Genomic DNA, 20,151 nt, shown 5'->3' on the forward strand with positions numbered 1-20,151 from the left:
AGGCTATAAAATCTCCCCCTTTGTGCAGTACTACATAGTGAATCAAGGCTGCTTTTGTTGGTTTGTGTGTGCTGAGCAAGCACTGTACCACTGAACAGCACCCCCAGCTCACACTAGAAGATACAGCAATATGAATTATCCTCGTTGCAGTTTCTATCTTTTAAGAATTGACTCCCCTTTACTTGTTTCCTGACTTTGGTCCACCTTTGATATATTTTCCCAATGTTTATAATTGTTTTACAGGAAGGCTAGTTCATACAAAATCTTGTACTATTTTTGGAAGCTCTACATGTCAAACTTAAAGAATAGCTTTTTTTTTTTTTCCTAATGGATGCATACTTAACTGAAGTCTCAGATAATTTTTCAAATATAAAATTTTGAAATAAATACTTTCAGATTCCAGGGAGTTGACAGCACTCTTGTATAATCCTTTTGAACATGTATTTCTTTGCTTGCAAATGTTATTTATGCCCACAATTCCATGTCATTCAAACCACAGAAAGATTAAGTTCTTTTGAGGCTATAGTAGTTCCTGCAAAGTGTAGCAAAAGTTACAAAGTTGACTAGTGATGTTTCCGGGTATCAAACAATGGCTCTTCAAACCTTTAAAAAGGCCTATTTGTATTTTTACCCAAAATGTAATATGTAGATATATACCTTTATGTCATATTTTAAATAAAATTTTAAAAATCGGAATTTCTTGTCTCATAGGTTTTTTTGTGAAGGTGGGAATGTTTAGCTCAGGAGAATTGATTTATAAAAAGAAGACACGCTTATTGAAGGCCTCCAATGGAAGAGTAAAGTGGGGAGAGACTATGATTTTTCCACTTACACAGAATGAAAGAGACATTGTTTTTCTCTTTAAACTTTATAGTCGAAGCTCTGTCAGAAGAAAACACTTTGTGGGCCAGGTTAGTAGGAGATTTTATCTTGAATTTCCTCTTGCATTATTCTATGCATTTAAGCAGTTGGTTAACAAAGTCAATACAGGATAAAAGAAGTTGAGTGGCATAAGATTCTTCAGCGTAGATGAAATGTGTTGCACAAAAATCAACTTGTTAGATTTTTTTGATACAAGGAGATGGAATTTCTGAGTGATCAGACTTATATTAAGCTATTTTCTAGGCTTATCAACTTTGAAAACTAAGATTAGTTTTTTAGTACTACTGATTCCCTTTTGGAAAGGTAGAACATTTAGTATTCAAGTAAAATTTTTGTAAGGTTTTGGCCATTAAATTTAGTTTGTTTCACCTTCAATTTAATGTTTAATGTCAACATGTCTATATACCATTAACTAAGTTATGTTAGATTTGAATTTCTAGAAGATAAATTTTTATGGTGGTTGAGATATTATAATCAATTCTGATATTTTAGTTGATCTATTTAAAAATTATTATTAATTTATATAATGCAGCATAACACAGATTTACTTGCCAATCCTACAGAAACTTGTTTCCTTTTTTTATTTTTTCTTTATTCTTAGTACATTAGTAGCAGATGTCCATTAAGTTTTTATCTTAATTAAAGTGGTTTGATTATTTTCTGAAACATACACTATTGGTTTATAAACTTCCATTTGACAATATTATATTAAGTTTACAAAAATACTCAAATTATATATATATATATATATATGAATTTTCAAAATCGATATCAACTCTTAGATTTACTTATCATATAGTTTACCTAAATTATTATTTTAAAATATTATAGTTTTGTTTCTGCATTTATTCTTATTTAGAAAAGTTTGAATTCAAGAATTTCATGTAATTAGAATTCTTTTCATAACCAGGAACTTAGGAAGTCAATTCAGTTAAAGTTTTTCTATATCATCAAACTTCAGCAATCATATATGAATGGAACAAGAAATTTACTTAAAAGATGATTTTTTAGGCTAACAATTCTGGAAAGGTTCTTGCTGGTTATCTGCACCCCATAACTTCTCTTATAGCCTTTGGTGTTACCTTGATGGCATAACCACAGGAGAACTCAAGTTCTCCCATGCCTTTGTCAACCAAAGCACTCTAATGTTACTGTTTCATATATTGGGGTTCTTTGTAAGACATGGTTTGAAGGAGAGTCTTTCACAGCAGGAATGAAAAGAAAAAAGTTTAAAAACCAAAGACCTACTATGATTCTTTTACTTTAAAAAATTAGAAACTGAGTCTCCAGAGAATTTAATGCCAACATAATAGCGTATGTTGGTACTAGACCTAAGATGACAATTCAGATTTTTTGATTCCTTATCAATCTTGTCTTTTTGACATGTGGCCATTATGATATGTAACCATGCATAATACTATATAATTTTCCCAAATTCATTCACTACATTATCTAAAGTTACACATGAAATAGTTAGTATAAAATTATCATGAATAATGAATGTCTATTTATTAAATTTTAGTTAAGACTACAGTTATATTTAATGTAACATGTGCATAAAATGCATCTTTACTAATTTAAATCATTAACCTAGTTTCATCTCTACAGAAACGCTTTGAGTAGTCCAGATCAATTTTAAATTCATCTCCTATGTAGCATAAAAAAGACTCATTGTTTCAGGGAAAATGATTTTGTAATATTCCACCTGGAATTTTCTTAACTGAATGAAATTGTATAAAAGAGCCTTTGGAATAACTAAACAGGTTAAATGTTTTAATATTTAAACATTAAAGCAATTACCCTAACTTTTGGTAAAGTAGGAAAATATTTACTTGGAGCTACATATATCAAACTTCCAAACGTCTTTCATCAGTAAGAGTAATTAAGTATTTAAGCTGACTTATCATTATTGTATCAAGTTAAATGATTATATTGTTCCTTTACAGGTTTGGATAAGTGAAGACAGTAATAGCATTGAAGCAGTGAACCAATGGAAAGAGACAATTACAAATCCAGAAAAGGTTGTTACCAAGTGGCACAAATTAAATCCATCTTGACTTTACACATTTGTTTGCTGAAGAAACAACTTGATATTCTATTAGAAGACATATAATTTCTATTTTCAAAAATAATAATGAATTTTATCAGCTATCCAAATTGAAGGGAATCCTTTAAAACAGTGCCCAACTATAATAAAATAAAAGCATAGTATTAAAATCTATGAGAATATCAACTGTAGATAGATACTTCTGAGTTATATTTTTGGATGTTTTTTAAAGCTTTACCTAGATATCCAAAACCTAATATATAAAGTTCCTATTAGTACTCTTAGACATTTATAACACTTTCCCACTATTTCAGTGCTAGGAATTATTGATTAGATCTTGGTCATTTCAACCACAGTATTTTCTATCTTTAGGGAAAGTTTTTATTCTGTGTTTATAATTTCTTACTATGTGGCATTATATGCTACTTTGTAAGGACTTATCTCCAAGAAACATCAGAAATAGAAAACTATACTTGGCAAGAATAAATGAAAACACCAGAAGGCTAAAGCTTAATTTTAAGACACAGAATTGTATATATTTTGCTATTTTTCCTTCCTCAGATATTTTACGCTTTATTTTATTTGAAGTTGAAATAAAAGATATATATGTTCTGTTCTAATTAGGAGAGTCAAAAGTTTAAATAGCAGATTTAGCATTTATGATACTTTCTTGTTTTAGTTTTTAAATATATTTATTCTAGAATCTATAATGTTAGAATATTTTTTATATTTTTTAAGGACCATACTTGATGATGCTGTGTAACAAATAAGATTCTCTTGTTTGCATTAGAACTCAGTATATTGATATAAGTTCAGCTTAGTTGACCATAAGAACTGTGGCCAAAAAGAATATTTTTCTTGAGAAACAACAGTATCCCTAATCTTTGGAAAATTTGATTTTCTCTTTGCTGATAAGTAGGCCACACACTGTGTTCTTGATCTTCCATTTTTTGTTTCTAATTTGGTCCTCAAATACCAAAAGATGTGTGATTTTAGGCCAGAAGTGTATCTTGCTATAAAAGAAGCATTCTTTCTTTATTCTAGGTCCTTTGTTCTATATATCTTCCTAAAATATTTCTAAAAAAATAATTTTCTATAATAGTCAAGATTCAAGAAATTCATCGCAAGAACAGAATATTAAAAGCTGTTAGTGGGCTGGAGATTTAGCTCAGCAGAACAAGCACCTGCTTGGCATGTGTGAGGTCATGAGTTTGATCTCCAGTACAAAGAAAAAAAGCTGTTAAAGGGCTGGGATGTAGCTCAGCAGCATAGTGCTTGCTGGCAAGTGTGAGACCAAGAGTTCATTCCTGGTATCAAAAAAGAAAGGAAAACAAAAGAAAAAAGAAAGAAAGCTATTAGAGAAATAAATCACCTATAGACGAAAGCCCATCAGAATTACAGCAGACTTCTCAGTGCAAACCCTTAAGTGAAGGAGAGTTTGGAGTAAGTATTTCAAGCCTTGAAAGAAAACAACTTTCAACACAGATTGATGTATCATACATAACTATCTTTCACAATTGATGAAGAAATAAGATACTTCCATGACAAAGATTACCTGGAGAAATTCATAACCACCAAACCAGCACTCCCAAAATGTTCTGAAGGACATTCTAGAAAGAGATAACAAATACTACCACTCCATGAATTGCAACCGAATGAATTGCAGACAGGGTAAGCAATTAAACGGGAAAAAAGGGAACCAACAACAGGAAAATAGAAAATAAAGATAAGTTGGGGATTTAGCTCAGTGGCATAAGTGCCTGCCTTGAAGGCAGGCAGTTGTGAGTTCAATCCCTGGTACTGATAAAAATTAGAAAAAGAAAAACAAAAAGGGTAAGTCAGTACATATCAATGTAAGTAGTCTCAATTCACCAATCAAAAGAAACAGACTGGAAGAATGGATCAAGAAGAAAGAGCCAACTATATGCTGCATACATTTAACTTTAATGTGTAGACTGGAAGTCAAAAGATGAAAACTGGTATTCCATGCAACAAGAAGCCAGAAAATAGGAGGAATAGCTATAATATTTGCAGACATGGTAGATTTCAAGCCAAGACTGAGCAAGAGAAACAAAGAAGGTAACTACATCTTTGTTAAGTAAACAATCCAAGAGGGAGAGATGATAATCATAAATGTAAATTTATCAAATACACATTAAATTTATCAAATACCAGCATGTGATACTATGTAAAACAAATATTAACAATCATAAAACTGGGCCGGGGGTTTAGCTCAGAGGCGTAAGCGTTTGCTTGGCAACCGTGAGGTTCTGAGTTCAATCCCTGGTACCAAAAAAAAAAAAAATCATAAAAATCAAATGAGCAGTAATACAATTGTAATGGGGGACCTCAATACCCCACTGTTACAACTAGATCAACTAGACAAAAAAATCAGTAGACATAACTACAATTGAACCAAATTTTTGAATAAATGGACTTGGTAGGTATCTACATAAGAATATATTCTTTTCGGTGGCACACAGGATATTCTCTAAAATAGACCACATAATTCTATTCTATTCCTTTGTTTAAGCATGTTTTGTGAGCTAATACTAGCTCACAAAACATGCTTAAACAAAGGAATAGAATTATCCTCATCTATGTTATCAGATCATATTGCAATGAAATTGGAAGTCAATGGCAAGAGAAATCACAAAAACTTCATACACACATGGAAATGAAAACACCCTTCTGAACAGCAAATGGGTCACACATGAAATTAAAGAAGAAATTAGACAACTAGTAACACCAGTACAGCATACCAGAACTTATGGGACACAATGAAATCCGTCCTATGAGGGAAATTCCAACATCAGAAAAACAAAATGAGCTCAAATAATAACCTATTATTTGAACCTCAAGATTCTAAGACAAGAACAACAAATAAAGCCCAAACATCATACAAGGAAGAAAATTATAAAGATTAGAGAAGAAATGAATGCAGCCGAGACTAACCAAACAATACAATGAATCAGTGAATTGAAAGGTTGGTTCTTTGAAATAATAGCTGAAAAACCCTTAGTCAAACTTACCAGAAAAAGGGAAATAAAGACTCACATCCATGCAGTCAAAAAGGAAAAGGGTAAAGTCACAACAGATCCTGCAGGAATCCAGATCATTAATACTTAACTTCAAGAACCTATATACTCAACGTGTGTTTAAGATGGAAAACACAGAAGTCATGGACAGTTCCTAGATACATATGAATTACCAAAGCAGAGTCAAGAACTACAAATTCTAAGTAACCCAAGATCAGTCAACAAAACTGAAGATGTAGTTTTTAAATGTTCCAGTAAAGAAAAGCCTGGGTCCTGATGGATTCGCTGTTAAATTGTGCAAGAAATTTAGAAAAGATTTTTTTTTTGTCTGAGACAAGGTCTTGCTATGCAGTTCAGGCTGGCCTTGAGCTCACTTTGTAGCCCAGGCTGATCTCGAACTCACAAGGATCCCCCCCACCTCAGCCTCCCGAGTGCTGGGATTACAGGTATGAGCCACCATGCCTGGCTAAGAAATTTAGAAAAGATTTAATGCCACTGCTCCCTAAACTCATTAATGAAATTGAAAGGGAAACAGTATTCGCAGAGTCATTCCTGGAAGCATGTATTACCCTGATACCAAAACCAGAGAAGGATCCAAGCTAAAAAAGAGAGCTATAGACCAAACTCTCTAATGAAGATAGATGCAAAAATTCTCAATAAAATATTAGCAAACAGAATACAGGAAATCCTCAAGAAGTTTATACACTGTGACCAAGTAGGATTCAGCCTGGTGATGCAGGAATGGTTGAATATATTAAAATCAACAAATGCAATATAGTATATTAATAGAGTCAATGACAAAAACATTATCTCAATAGATTCAAAGCACGCAGAAAAGTCTTAACACCCATTCATGATAAAATTCTACATAAAATTGGAAAGATGGTCTTTATCTCAGTCTGATAAAAGCCATCTATGAAAAACCAACCTCTGATACAATACATGGTCAAAATCCAAAAGCTTTCACTCAAAAGTCAGGAACAAGACAAGGAAGCCCACTATTACCACTCATTCAGTATAGTTCTGGAAACATTAGCCAGAGCAATTAAACAAAAGAAAAGGAATAAGGATTTTAAAAAGGAAGAAATTACATTATCTTTATTTGCAAATGACATGATAGTCTTTATATAAGATCCCAAAAATTCAACCAAAAAACTTCTAGATTTAATAACCAAATTCAGCAGGATAGCCAGATACAAAGTCAACATGCAAAAATCAACAGCATTACTATATACAAACTCATTGAGAGACAAATTTGGGACACCACATCTTTCACAATAGCATTTAAAAAAATGAAATACTTAGTCTAACAAAGCAAAAGAACTTTGCATTGAAAATTAACCCTCGAGAAGATTGAGGATAGCAGAAAATGGAAAACTACGCCTTGTTCTTGAGTATGAAGAACAAATATATTGAAAATGGCCATTATCCCAAAATTATTATATAGATTTAATGCAGTTCCAGTCAAAATATCTCACAGAATTAGAGAAAACAATTCTAAAATTCACTTGGAACTGGAATAGACCTAGAGTAGCAAAAGCAATTCCAAACAACAAAGGCAAGGCTAAGAGTATTACAATCTTGACTTAAAATTATAGTACAGAGCTACACAGATAAAACCAGCATGGTACTGAAACACACACCAAAAAAACCAGACCAAGGATCACTGAAACAGACTACAAGACACAACTGCAAATACACTCAGCACCTTATCTTTGATAAAGAGATCAAGCAATTTTAATGAAAGAAAGATAGCTTCTTTAATAAATGCTGCTGGGAAAAACTAGACCCATATCTGTCCCCCATGCACTAAACTAAAATTGAGATGGATCAAAGATCTAAATATTAGCACAGAAACACTAAACCTCCTGGAAGACAGAATAGGTAGAATTCTTGAAAACATAGGTATAAGAGCCAGGAATATAGCTCAGCAGCATAAGTGCCTGCCTGGTAGGCACAAAGTCATGAGTTTCATCCATGGTACCCCCCCTAAAAAGAACATAAGTGTAGGCAAAGACTTTATAAATAAAACCCTGGTGGCACAGGGAATATCTCAAAGAATCAACAACTGGGATCTCATCTGATTAAAAAGCTCTTGCACAGCAAAAGAAACCAAGAGTGTGAAGAGACAACTTGCAGAGTGAGAAAAAAATTTTTTTCAGCTGTTTTTACACAAATGACTAGTATCTAGAATATATAAAAAGCTTTTAAAAAATCAACACCCCTCCCCCACAATTTAAAGACCCAATCCAAAATTTTAAGTAAGTGGACACTTCTCAAAGAAATAGAAATTGCAAACAAATATGTGAAAATATGTTCAACATCACTGGTTATTTGAGAGACACAAATTAGAACAACACTGAAATTTCCTCTCACCCCACAAAGAATGACTATCATTAATAAATCAGCCAATAACAAAATGCTGAGTGATGTGGGGGAAAAGGAAACCCATTCCACTATTGGTAGGAGTATAGACTGGTGCAACTATTGTGGAAATCAGTGTGGCAATTCCTCAAAAAAGTAGAATTAGAGGCTCCTTTCCACCAAGCTGTTCCCCTTTTTAGTATCTTCTCCAAAGAATTAAAAGCATCATACCACAACAACATAAGCATGCCAATATTCATAGCAGCACAGTTGTAATAACCAAATCTTGGAAACAGCCCAAATGCCACCAACTAATAAATGGGTGAGATTTAGTTCTATTGTCCAATGGAGTACTACTCAGACGTAAAGAAGGATAAATGAGACATTTCTAGGTAAATAGACGCACCTTTAGACCATACTCTTAAGTGAAATAAATTGGACACACATTCAAATATCACATGGTTGACCAAAATGCATAATAGATATTGTGAGATGGAAGAAAATGTTCAAATGGGAAAGGAAACCAGGGAGGGAGGAGAGAGAAAAGAAAGCAAAGAAAGGAGGAGAGGAATGACAACAAAGTTTACATAAGGAGGAGAAGAGGGTTTAAATGCAGGGGAAGGGATTGGGGGCAAAAGAATCAAGATATAGCATGCAATTATAAATTCTACATGATAAATATTACCAAGATGTATGTCTAAAATGTACCAATAAAATTATTTTTCTTTGGTATCAGGGATTGAACTCACGACCTCGTACTTGCTTTCTTACAGAATAGGCAAAAAAAAAAAATTTCCGACTATTCCTTATATGGAAGACTAATATCTAGAATACATAAGCAAAAACCTTAGACATGCAAAATAAACAATGGTCAACTGAAATAAACACTTCTCAGAAGAAATACAAGTGGCCAGTAAATATAGGAAAAAATGTTTGATCTTTAAAGAAATGCAAATTAAAACAATTCATCTTATTCTAGAAAGAATGGCTATCTTCAAGAAATCAGATAATAAAATTAATTTTAATAGGTCATTCACTTTATTAGGTGCCATCTCTTCAAATTACAAAGTATGCATATTTTACATCCCCTGTGCTTATGCCTAGACTTTATGATGCATAGCTATACTGAAAATATTCTTTGTTACTGTGAAAAATAACAGTAATCACATGTGTTTTTAGGAAAAATCATTTTCTTAGGTGGATTTTGAATTTTTGAGAAAAAGTTTTTGTGTTTTTAAAAATAGATTATTTTTTACAGTGCTTGTAGACTTACATCAAAATTAATAGTAAGTGGCAGAGATTTCCTATGTACACTCTTGTCACATTTCCTGTCCTCTACACTAATCAACATCCTGCATGAGAATATTACATTTATTGCAACTGATGAACTTACATCAATTCCCAGTCTGTAATATACATTAAGGTTCTTTCTGTCATTTTTGACAATTGTGTGATGACATGTATCTACTACTCCTGTTAGTGTTATTTGGAATAATTTCATTGCACTAAAAATCTTTTACAAATGCAGTCATGTTAGTAAGTACCAAAGAATTAAATCCATTTATTAAATAACAGGATTTATTGTTTTTTAAAAAACTAGAATTTTATTTTAACTGCTTTCTTTGTTCTGTTGATGCTTAAATTCCTAAATTTAATATGTGTAGGCACTGTATTTAATTCCATTTTAGTTAATTCACATTTTTTTCAATATATGTATAATGTGTAATTTCAGGGAAAGCTATGCCTTTTTGGTTTCTTAGAATGCTAAATAAATCAGTAGAAAGCAAATCTTTCATATAAAAGATCTTTCAATTAGAAAAGTATTGATAGAACTAAGATTCCAGTTGTTTTATTAGTATTTACTTAAGTCTTTTTCAGACAAAGTGATACTGAATATAGCTGACAATCTCATTTCCTTGAAGTGTTGTTTGGAAATGCACATAGAAACACTCACCTATTAAAGGCATTCATATTGTGGAAAACAACAGTAGCAGTTGATAATAAAAAATGACATACTATGCAAAAATAACTTTTTTAGTTTGCCTAGACTTTTTTTTTACCTTTACACTTATAACAAGCAAAGGGGGGCCAAAATGATGCCAGATGACCAAAGGAAACCATGGTAGGCGTCACACTATAATAGTTCTACAGGGCTAATCTATGACAGTGTATTATTTATAAACTTTAAGATTAGCACAATTAAATAGCTACAACCCATGTCAAAATGTAGCATCAGTATTTGGTTTTTATTTACTTTTGTATGGCTTTTTAAGTGGAGCTTATTGGGAATTACCAAAGTATATCAGTTCCAACTTTTATCAAAGTACTGAGGAGAAACCAGTGGAATTTTGAACATGTGTAATTGTGACCTGAAATAACCTAAACCAGAGTTCTGTTTGAATACAGTTGCATAAATTTCTCTGGTACTAATGTATTCTACAGCTGGGTGGAAATTATATTTCCAGCAAAAATTGCCATTGTGTATTTAAACAAATATTTGATTATTTATGAACAGTTTGAGAAATTTGAAATAAACTTCAACTTTTCCTATCATGACATTAATAAATATTTCAGATATATATATATATATATATATATATATATACATATATATCTTTTCAGTGTATGGCTATTTGGTTAGTGTTCTCTCAGGGTATACTGAAGAAAGTACAGGTGAAAAGTGTATCTGTTGGCTATGAGGACATTTTCTTTTTTATTTAACTTTAAAGGGAATAAAACAATCAAATCAAAAAAGTGATAAGACAGTAGGAAATCTACAATAATTACTATATTGCATATTTTTGTCCTCTAAGTAGTTGCTCAGCTTTAGGTTGCAAAGTTAATCAAGCAATACAGTTCCTCAGCAAATTGCACATGGCGGGGGTGCTGTTCTTTTTTTTTTATTTTATTTTTTTTATTTAAGAGGAAAAAGAGAAAAACACAAAACAAAACAAAGCAGTGTAAGGTTACATATAATACAGAACTACAAAAAAAAGCATAACAGTAAGAAATCACCTGTTAATAGATTACATATTATCATCTTGGAAATAGTTGCTCAAATCACAGTATCAAAGAATACAAAATAGACATTCAAACAGAGAGACTACAAACAGCTGTGTTCAATGATCCAAAAACATTAATATAGTCAGCTATTCAACATCCCTATACACACTTGCTGTTATATCCGTTAGAGCTCTTTTTTCCCCTTCCTCTCTTTTTACAACAAAATTTACACATTTTAGATTTTATTACTCCTTAGTTCTTATTACTTTGGGGGGGGGAGAATAAAGTCAAATATGGCAGAACAAAGCTGTCAGTGCAAACCAAGGATAGACTTAGCACATGATGTAGAACAGAGTATACGGTTATTAACAATAGTTATCAACGTTGTCTCTTGTTTCCTTAAAAAGATTTGTCTATCTCATTAGATATTATAAAGTTGGACAAAACAGTAGAGAACAAGACCAATAAAACTTAGACATTGTAAACATTACAGGACTTCCAAAGGAGACAATAGTCAAACCAGAATGGGCATCTTAGTGAATCTTACTGCCTTCAAAGTAGTTGCCTATACCCTCGGACCTGATACTATCCCACAGAATGGAACAGAGTCTAATCAGTCAAAACAAGATCGTGGGAGCATTACAGGACTTCAAAACAAGTTAATAGGAAATCGAAAAGAGTTACTATTATATATCCTAATTTTTTAAATTTTTCCCTTAATTAAAATAAACATGAGAAATAACTAAATAATTTTTTTAAAGAATAATAGTTACCATAGTGTCTGTCTTTTTCCTTGAGATATTTGGATAAAACTTCATATACTATAGCTTCAAATATTTCCATATCAAGAATCCCGGAATAAAGCCTTTCTAATTAATAAGTAAAAATTTTATAAGGCTTCAAGGCCACATAATGGGGAATCATGATTGCCACATATTTTCATATATTTGAATCATTACTTACATTAGGGAAACTATTCGCTATTCATACATGCGAGATTGATTTATTTCACTTATGAGTATGGTCTCAAGCTGCGCCCATTTATTGACAAATATCTCAATGTGATCCTTCTTTATAGCTGAATAATATTCCATTGTATAGAAATACCACAACTTTTTTATCCATTCCTCAGTTGATGGACACTTGGGTTGTTTCCAAGATCTGGCGATTACAAATTGTGCTGCTATAAACATAGGTGCACATAAATCACTGTGGTATGATGCTTTCAGTTCTTCTGGGAATATGCCTAGAAGTGGAATAGCTGGAATAAATGGGATTTCCAATCCCAACTTTTTGAGAAACCTCCAGACAGACCTCCACAAAGGCTGTACCAGTCTACACTCCCACCAACAGTGCAGGAGAGTTCCTTTTTCCCCACATCCTCTCCAGCATTTGTTGTTGTTGGTTTTCTTGATCCTGGCCATTCTTTCAGGAGTGAGATGGAATCTCAGTGTGGTTTTAATTTGCATTTCTCTGATGACCAATGATGATGAGCATGTTTTCATATATTTATTTGCCATTTGCATTTCTTCATCTGAGAATTGCGTATTCATCTCAGATGCCCATTTTTGGATTGGATCTTTGAATTTTGGAGGTCTGAGTTTTTTTAATTCTTTATATGTTTTAGACAAGAGTCCCTTGTCTGAGAGAGAGTTCACTAAAATCTTTTCCCAGTTTGTGGGTTTTCTTTTCACTATGCTGGAGATTTCTTTTGACATGCAGAAACTTTTTAATAAGATGTGGTCCCAGTTATTGATTCTGGGAAGTGTTTCCCGTGCGGTTTGAGTCCTGTTCATGAATTCTCTACCTACTCCTATGTCTCCAAGGTTTCTACCCACTTTGTCTTCCAATAGATTTAGTGTTTCTGTTTTAATATTCAGATCTTTGACCTATTTAGATTTTAATTTAGTACATGGTGATAGACATGGGTCTAGCTTTAGTTTTCGGCAAATGGAGAGCCAGTTTTTCCAGCACCATTTATTAAAGAGACTGTCGTTCTTCCAGTGAACCTGCTTGGCTCCTTTATCAAAGATAAGGTGGTTGAGTGTGTTTGTAGTTGTGGTTGTATCTTCTAATCTATTCCATTGATCTTCGCCTCTGTTTTGATTCCAATACCATGTTGATTTTACTACTGTTGCTTTGTAGTATAATTTCAAGTCAGGGATTGTGATGCCTCCTGCTTTGCCTTTGCTGCTTAGAATTGCCTTTGCGATTCTAGGTCTCTTCTGGTTCCAGATGAAATTTAGGAGTGATTTCTCTAGATCTATAAGGTATGTTGATGGTATTTCTATTGGGATTGCATTGAATCTGTATAAGAGTTTTGGGAGAATGGCCATCTTCACAATGTTTGTTCTTCCTATCCATGAGCAAGGGATGTCTTTCCATTTTCTGAGATCATCTTCAATTTCCTTTTTCAGTGTATTATAGTTTTCACTGTATAAGTCTTTCACTTCTTTCGTAAGAGTAATTCCTAAATATTTCATTTTTTTGCTTGCTAATGTGAATAGTCCAGTTTCTCTTATTTCCCTCTCTGTAATTTTGTTGTTCGTGTATAGGAATGCTATTGATTTCTGAGTATTGATTTTGTATCCAGCCACATTACTGAATTTATTTATTGTATCTAAGAGTATTTCAATGGAGTTTAGGGGGTCTTCTATGTAGAGTATCATGTCATCTGCAAACAATGATAACTTAACTTCTTCTTTTCCTATCTTTACCCCTTTTATTTCTCTTTCTTGCCTAATTGCTCTGGCTAGTACTTCCAGTACTATATTAAATAGGAGTGGTGATAAAGGACATCCTTGTCTTGTGCCTGATTTTAAAGTAAAGGCTTTCAATTTTTGGCCATTTAGAATGATGCTGGCTGTTGGTTTGTCATAAATGGCCTTTATTATATTGAGGTAAAGACCATCTATTCCAATTTTCTGTAGAGTTTTTATCATGAATAAATGTTGGACCTTATCGAAGGCTTTTTCTGCATCTATAGAAATGATCATGTGATTCTTATTTTTGGCTTTATTGATATGGTGGATTACATTTATTGATTTGCGTATGTTGAACCATCCTTGCATTCCTGGGATGAATCCCACTTGGTCATGGTGTATAATCTTCTTGATGATTTGCTGGATCCTATTTGCCAATATTTTATTGAGGATTTTTGCATCTGTGTTCATTAGGGAGATCGGTCTATAGTTCTCTTTTTTAGTTGGGTCTTTCTCAGGTTTTGGTACTAGAGTAATATTTGCTTCCAGGAACGACTTAGGAAGGATTGCTTCCCTTTCAATTTCATTGAACAGTTTGAGGAGTGTCGGCATTAGGTCTTCTTTGTATTTCTTGTAGAATTCTGCAGTGAATCCATCTGGGCCTGGGCTGTTCTTGGTGGGTAAGGACTTAATTACATTTTCAATTTCAGTAACAGAGATTGGGTTATTCAACAGTTTTACATCCTCTTGATCTAGCTTTGGCACTTCATATGCTTCTAAGAATCTCTCTATTTCTTCTGTGTTATCAAACTTTTGAGAGTAGAGGTTTTCGAAGTAGGTGTTGATGATCTTCTGTATTTCTATTGGGTCTGTAGTGATTTCTCCTTTTTCATTTCTTATTGCATGAATTTGAGCTTTTTCTTCCCTTTTTTTAATAAGGTTGGCTAGGGGCTTATCGATTTTATTTATTCTTTCAAAGAACCAACTCTTTGATTTGTTGATTCTTTGGATTGTTTTCTTAGTCTCTATTGCATTGATTTCTGCTCTGATTTTTATAATTTCCTCTCTTCTTTTGGCTTTGGGCTTGACTTGCTCTTCTTTTTCTAGCTGTTTGAGGTGTAGCATCAAGTTATTTATTTGTATTCGTTCTGTTTTCCTGATGTGGGAACTCAGTGCAATAAATTTTCCTCTCAGGACGGCTTTCATTGCATCCCACAGGTTCCGGTAAGTTGTATCTGTATTTTCATTTTCTTTTAGGTATTGTTTGATTTCTTCTTTAATTTCCTCTGTGACCCACTGATTACTCAAGAGTGTGTTATTCAGTTTCCATGTGTTTGTGGGATTTTTGCAGTATCTTTTATCATTAATTTCTAATTTCAGAGCGCTATGATCCGATAACATGCAAGGGATGATTTCAGCTCTTTTGCACTTGTTTAAATATGTTCTGTGAGCTAATATATGGTCTATTTTAGAAAATGATCCATGTACTGCTGAGAAGAATGTGTATTCTGATGTTGTTGGGTGGAACATCCTGTATATGTCTATCAAACCCATTTGTTCACAGGTATGATTCAGTTCTGTTATTTCTTTGCTCATTTTCTGTCTGGTTGATCTGTCCCTTGGTGTCAATGGCGTATTAAGGTCTCCTGTTACAATTGTGTTACTGATAATTTGAGTTTTCATTTCTGTTAATAATTGTTTTATATAACTTGGTGCTCTGGAGTTTGGTGCGTATATATTTAAGATAGTTATCTCTTCCTCTTGGAGTTTTCCCCTTACAAGTATGTAGTGACCTTCTTTGTCCTTTATGGTCATTGTTGGTTTAAAGTTCACGTTGTCTGCAAACAGAATGGCTACTCCTGCCTTTTTCTGGATTCCTGCTGCATGAAGAATTGTTTTCCATCCTTTGACTTTCAGTCTGTGAGTATCCTTCTGGGTTAGATGGGTTTCCTGTAAACAGCATATGGTTGGATTTTGTTTCTTGATCCATTCTGCTAGTCTGTTTCTTTTGATTGGTGCATTGAGACCATTTATATTAATGGTTATTACTGTTAAATGCTGGTTAATTGTAGGAATGTTATCTCTCTGCTGTTGCATCTTTATCTTTCTGTTCTGTTTAATTATTTGCTTTGCTTAGTGGTTTTTTCCTTTGTGTATCTAAACTGTCTTTCAATATTTTTTGCAGGGTCGGTTTGGTGTTCATGAAGTTCTTCAGCTGTTCTTTATCATGGAAGTATCGTATTGCACCATCTATTTTGAATGATAGTTTTGCAGGATATATCAGTCTTGGTTGGAAATCATTTTGCTTTAGGATCTGGAATATTTCACTCCATGCTCTTCTTGACTTTATCGTTTGTGCTGAGAAGTCTGCTGTGATTCTGATAGGTTTTCCTTTATAAGTGATCTGTCTTTTCTCTCTGACAGCTTTTAGTAATCTATTCTTGTGTTGGATTTCTGGGATGGTGATTATTATATGTCTGGGTGTAGTTTTATTTTGGTTATGAGTGTTTGGAGTTCTATATGCTTCACTGATCTTGATGTCAGTTTCTGATCTCATGCTTGGGAAATTTTCAGCTATTACTTCTCTAAATATCCGCTTGACATCCTTTATGTTGTCTCCCTCTCTTTCATTAATCCCTATCATTCTTATGTTATTCTTCTTTGCATCGTCTTGCAGTTGTTGAATTGTTGTTTCCTGGTTCCTTGTTATTTTCAAAAGATCTTTCCTTTCCTGTTCACTAGCTGCAATCCTGTCTTCAAGGTCTGAAATTCTATCTTCACTTTCATTAAGGCGGTTTTTACAACTTTCAGTGGAGTTTTTTATTTCCTGTATATCTCTGTGCATCTGCATTATGTATTCTGTTTGTTTCTTATATTGCTCGTCTAGGGATTCTATCTTTTTGTTTAGTTCCTCCAATTTTTTATCTGTGTTTTCTTTAGATATATTTAGAATCTCTTTCATTTCTTTAATCATTTCTTCTTTTATCTGGGAGATTATTTCGAGTTTGAATTTCTTTAAAGCTTCCTGGAGTTGTTTGTCAACTTCAGTAGCTATTATGTCCGATATATGAGGTGGATGGGATATATTTTCTTCTATATACATTGCTCCTAGGGTTTCCTGAGATGGGCTGGAGGTTTGAGGTTGTAATTTGGTCTTTCGTTTTGTCATTTTGTATATTTCTGTGTTTCAAGTGTTATTTGAAAGCTTCCTCAGGATCTGTTGAAATTCCCCTTCTATGCTTGGAGCTACTGAGCCTCTGACACCGCACTACCCCAAGCCATTGGGCCTGCAGAACCAGTGTCCCTCCTCTGCCTGCTCAGAACTCCGCAGTTCCAGACAAGCTGGGCCTCAGGGACACTGTGCGCCCACCTGCCCCTTGGAAGATCCACAGCTCTTCAATTGCAGCCGGGTTAGGGTGCTCTCCACAGGCCACAGTGCCTCAGGAGCCTGTGATCCCTCCCTGCTTGCAGAGATATCCACAGTCCTCTAGGCAAAGGAAGGGACTTCTGCAGGCACTCCAGATCCGCCCAGCTCCTCCTCTGCAGGAGATGGCTAGGTGCGGCTGGGCTCCGGGGTTAGTGTAGGCCCGCCCATCCGTCAGGAGCTCAGCAGACTTCCAAGTGTAGCCGGGGGGGGGGGGGGGGGGGGGGGGGGGGGGGGATATGGGGAGGCAGCTGTAGTGGCCTCTAACCCACTGCTCCACTTCACTGCACCCAGAAGCCTGGGGGGTCCGGAACAGTCTGAGATTTGGGCAGACTGTGCTGGGCACTCACCACAGGCTGAGGTGCCTCAGGAAGCTGCGATGCCTCCCTGCTTGCAGAAGTATTCAGTCCTTCAGACAAAGGAAAGGGCTTCTGCAGGGACTCCGGATCCGCCCAGCTCCTCCTCTGCAGGAGATGGCTAGGTGCGGCTGGGCTCGGGGGTTAGTGTAGGCCCGCCCATCCGTCAGGAGCTCAGCAGACTTCCAAGTGTAGCGGGGGGGGGGGGGGGGGGGGGGGGGGGGGCAGCTGTAGTGGCCTCTAACCCACTGTTCCACTTCTCTGCACCCAGAAGCCTGGGGGGTCCGGAACAGTCTGAGATTTGGGCAGACTGTGCTGGGCACTCACCACAGGCTGAGGTGCCTCAGGAAGCTGCGATGCCTCTCTGCTTGCAGAAGTATTCAGTCCTTCAGACAAAGGAACGGGCTTCTGTAGGGACTCCGGATCCGCCCAGCTCCCGGGGGTGCTGTTCTTGTGAGAACTTTTTCTAACATTCTATTGGATAATTCTTGTTCAGGATAAAGTTCAAATGCTTGTAGTTTTAGCTGAAACACTGATTTGAAAGAGTTATGAAAAATGGACCCAAATGAAGTACCATGTCCATTCTGAAATAGATTTAAGGCTCTAAGAGATATTCAGTTAATATTTACCCCCCAAAATTGGATTTTGAGAGGCAAATTTTCTGAAGATGAATGTTGCCTTCATTTTTTAGTAATTTCCTAGTAGAAATTTTATTTAACTTCCTTTTCTTGATATTCAAAGTTTTTAGTTTAGGGTTCCATCATGTGTTGGTGAGCATTCTGAAGTCAAAATTTTATCTATAAAAAATCTGATCTTTAAAATTAATGATTACAATTAACTACATTAAACCATAGGACTCTGATAATGGCAGTAAGTGCCTGGAAAGAAAGTTTTGTATGTTTTCTTAGATGGTAAAAATGTAGCTAATTCCATGCTGAGCTAAGCCACTGAATGAGATATGTCTTTTAAATGTTGTTGTGTATTCAACATTGTTTTTCATACTCATACTGTGGAATTTGCTTCTGGGTCATCATCTTTTAGTTTCTGAAGGAGAAGAATAATACTACCTACTTTTCATGATGAAAATGGATTTATTTTAGCAGAATTTAAATTTGGTTGGCTGAGGCTCTAAATTGGCTTTCAGTTTAATTTCTGAGCCTTTCATCTTTCTTGATTAATGTATGGAGTTTTGATCAGGAAACAGCTAACTTTAATGAGCCATTTTTTATAGTATGTTTAATGACTACTATAAGCAATCATTGTTTATACTAAGAGTTTAGATTTTACTTGGGAAATAAAACTGTACCAAAGTAGAATTATAATAAACAGCAGGACTTGAAATATGGATAAAATGCTTCAGAAACTCAAAAGAATTAAATGCAGCTAAAGGTATTAGGAAAGTTTTGTTACATCCTTAGCCTAAAATATACAAAACTAAGTCAATTCCTACACTATTATGCATCATCACTCATTATCTAGCAGTCTTCCTATCTTTTATCAGCTGTCTCACTAAAAATAATTCCTATTTCTTTCCACTCTCTACTAATCTTTAATCCACCTACCCATTTCTGTACTCTTCGTGGAAATTATTTCCTGATCACCTTAGAAATGCTGCATTCCTTCAACTATCACTGTATCTACAAGCTTATTTTTACCCTGGCCTCTTTCTTCCATAGGAAAGCCAGTCCTCCCTTGTAAATTATGAATCCTCTTGGCCTTTTCTGGGTTCTCATTCCACTTGTTAGGTCTATTCTCTTCGGTTCTTTGAGACTATCCTGCTGGATTCTTTGTATCATTCAGATCTCCTTGATGTAGGGCTATCTCAAAATTGGTTGGTAATGTGTTCAATAGAAGTAACCCTGAAGACATAGTTTTGAGAGTTAAGTTTCTGTACAATGCATGAACACATGAAATTGAAATGGATTGGAAGTTTATGCCTCCTCCATTCATATGTTGAAATCCTGACCTCCAAAATGATGGTATTAGAAGATAGGCCTTTAGCAAATGCTTAGGTTATAAATTGCAGCCTTCATAAATAGGATTTATGCCTTTATAAAAAAAGCTAAGAGCAACCACTTCTTCCATCTGCCATATAAGTTTGCAGTAAAAAGATGGCTTTTAGTGAGGAAGCATAACATCCCCAGAAACTGATCTGCCATTGTCTTGACATTGAATTTCTTGGCCTCCAAAACTGAAGAATAAATGTTTGTTATTAAGCTATCCAGTTTTTATTTTGCTTTATATCAGCTCAAAGACTAAGACAGAAACATCACATAAAGTAGCAGACAATGCAGCATGCTACCTATGGCAGTATCTTGCCAGGTTCCCAAAGTTC

General features: G+C 34.6%; 1 protein-coding gene across 2 annotated transcripts in view; it reads left to right on the top strand.

Moving 5' to 3' along the window:
* Tc2n (tandem C2 domains, nuclear) overlaps nucleotides 1-3,967 on the top strand; it is a 31,218-nt gene extending 27,251 nt beyond the window's left edge. For both annotated transcript variants that reach the window (XM_003462642.5, XM_013144380.3), the window contains exons 12-13: nucleotides 712-911; nucleotides 2,829-3,967. In XM_003462642.5, coding sequence (XP_003462690.1) covers nucleotides 712-911; nucleotides 2,829-2,939 — 311 coding nt within the window. In that variant the 3' untranslated portion in view covers nucleotides 2,940-3,967. The remainder of the gene's footprint in view (nucleotides 1-711; nucleotides 912-2,828) is intronic.
* Nucleotides 3,968-20,151: the final 16,184 nt, after the last annotated feature.

The sequence above is a fragment of the Cavia porcellus genome, unplaced genomic scaffold (genome assembly GCF_034190915.1).
Source record: "Cavia porcellus strain 051 isolate PalLab524CR breed Dunkin Hartley unplaced genomic scaffold, mCavPor4.1 scaffold_31, whole genome shotgun sequence".
Classification (NCBI taxonomy): Eukaryota; Metazoa; Chordata; class Mammalia; order Rodentia; family Caviidae; genus Cavia; species Cavia porcellus.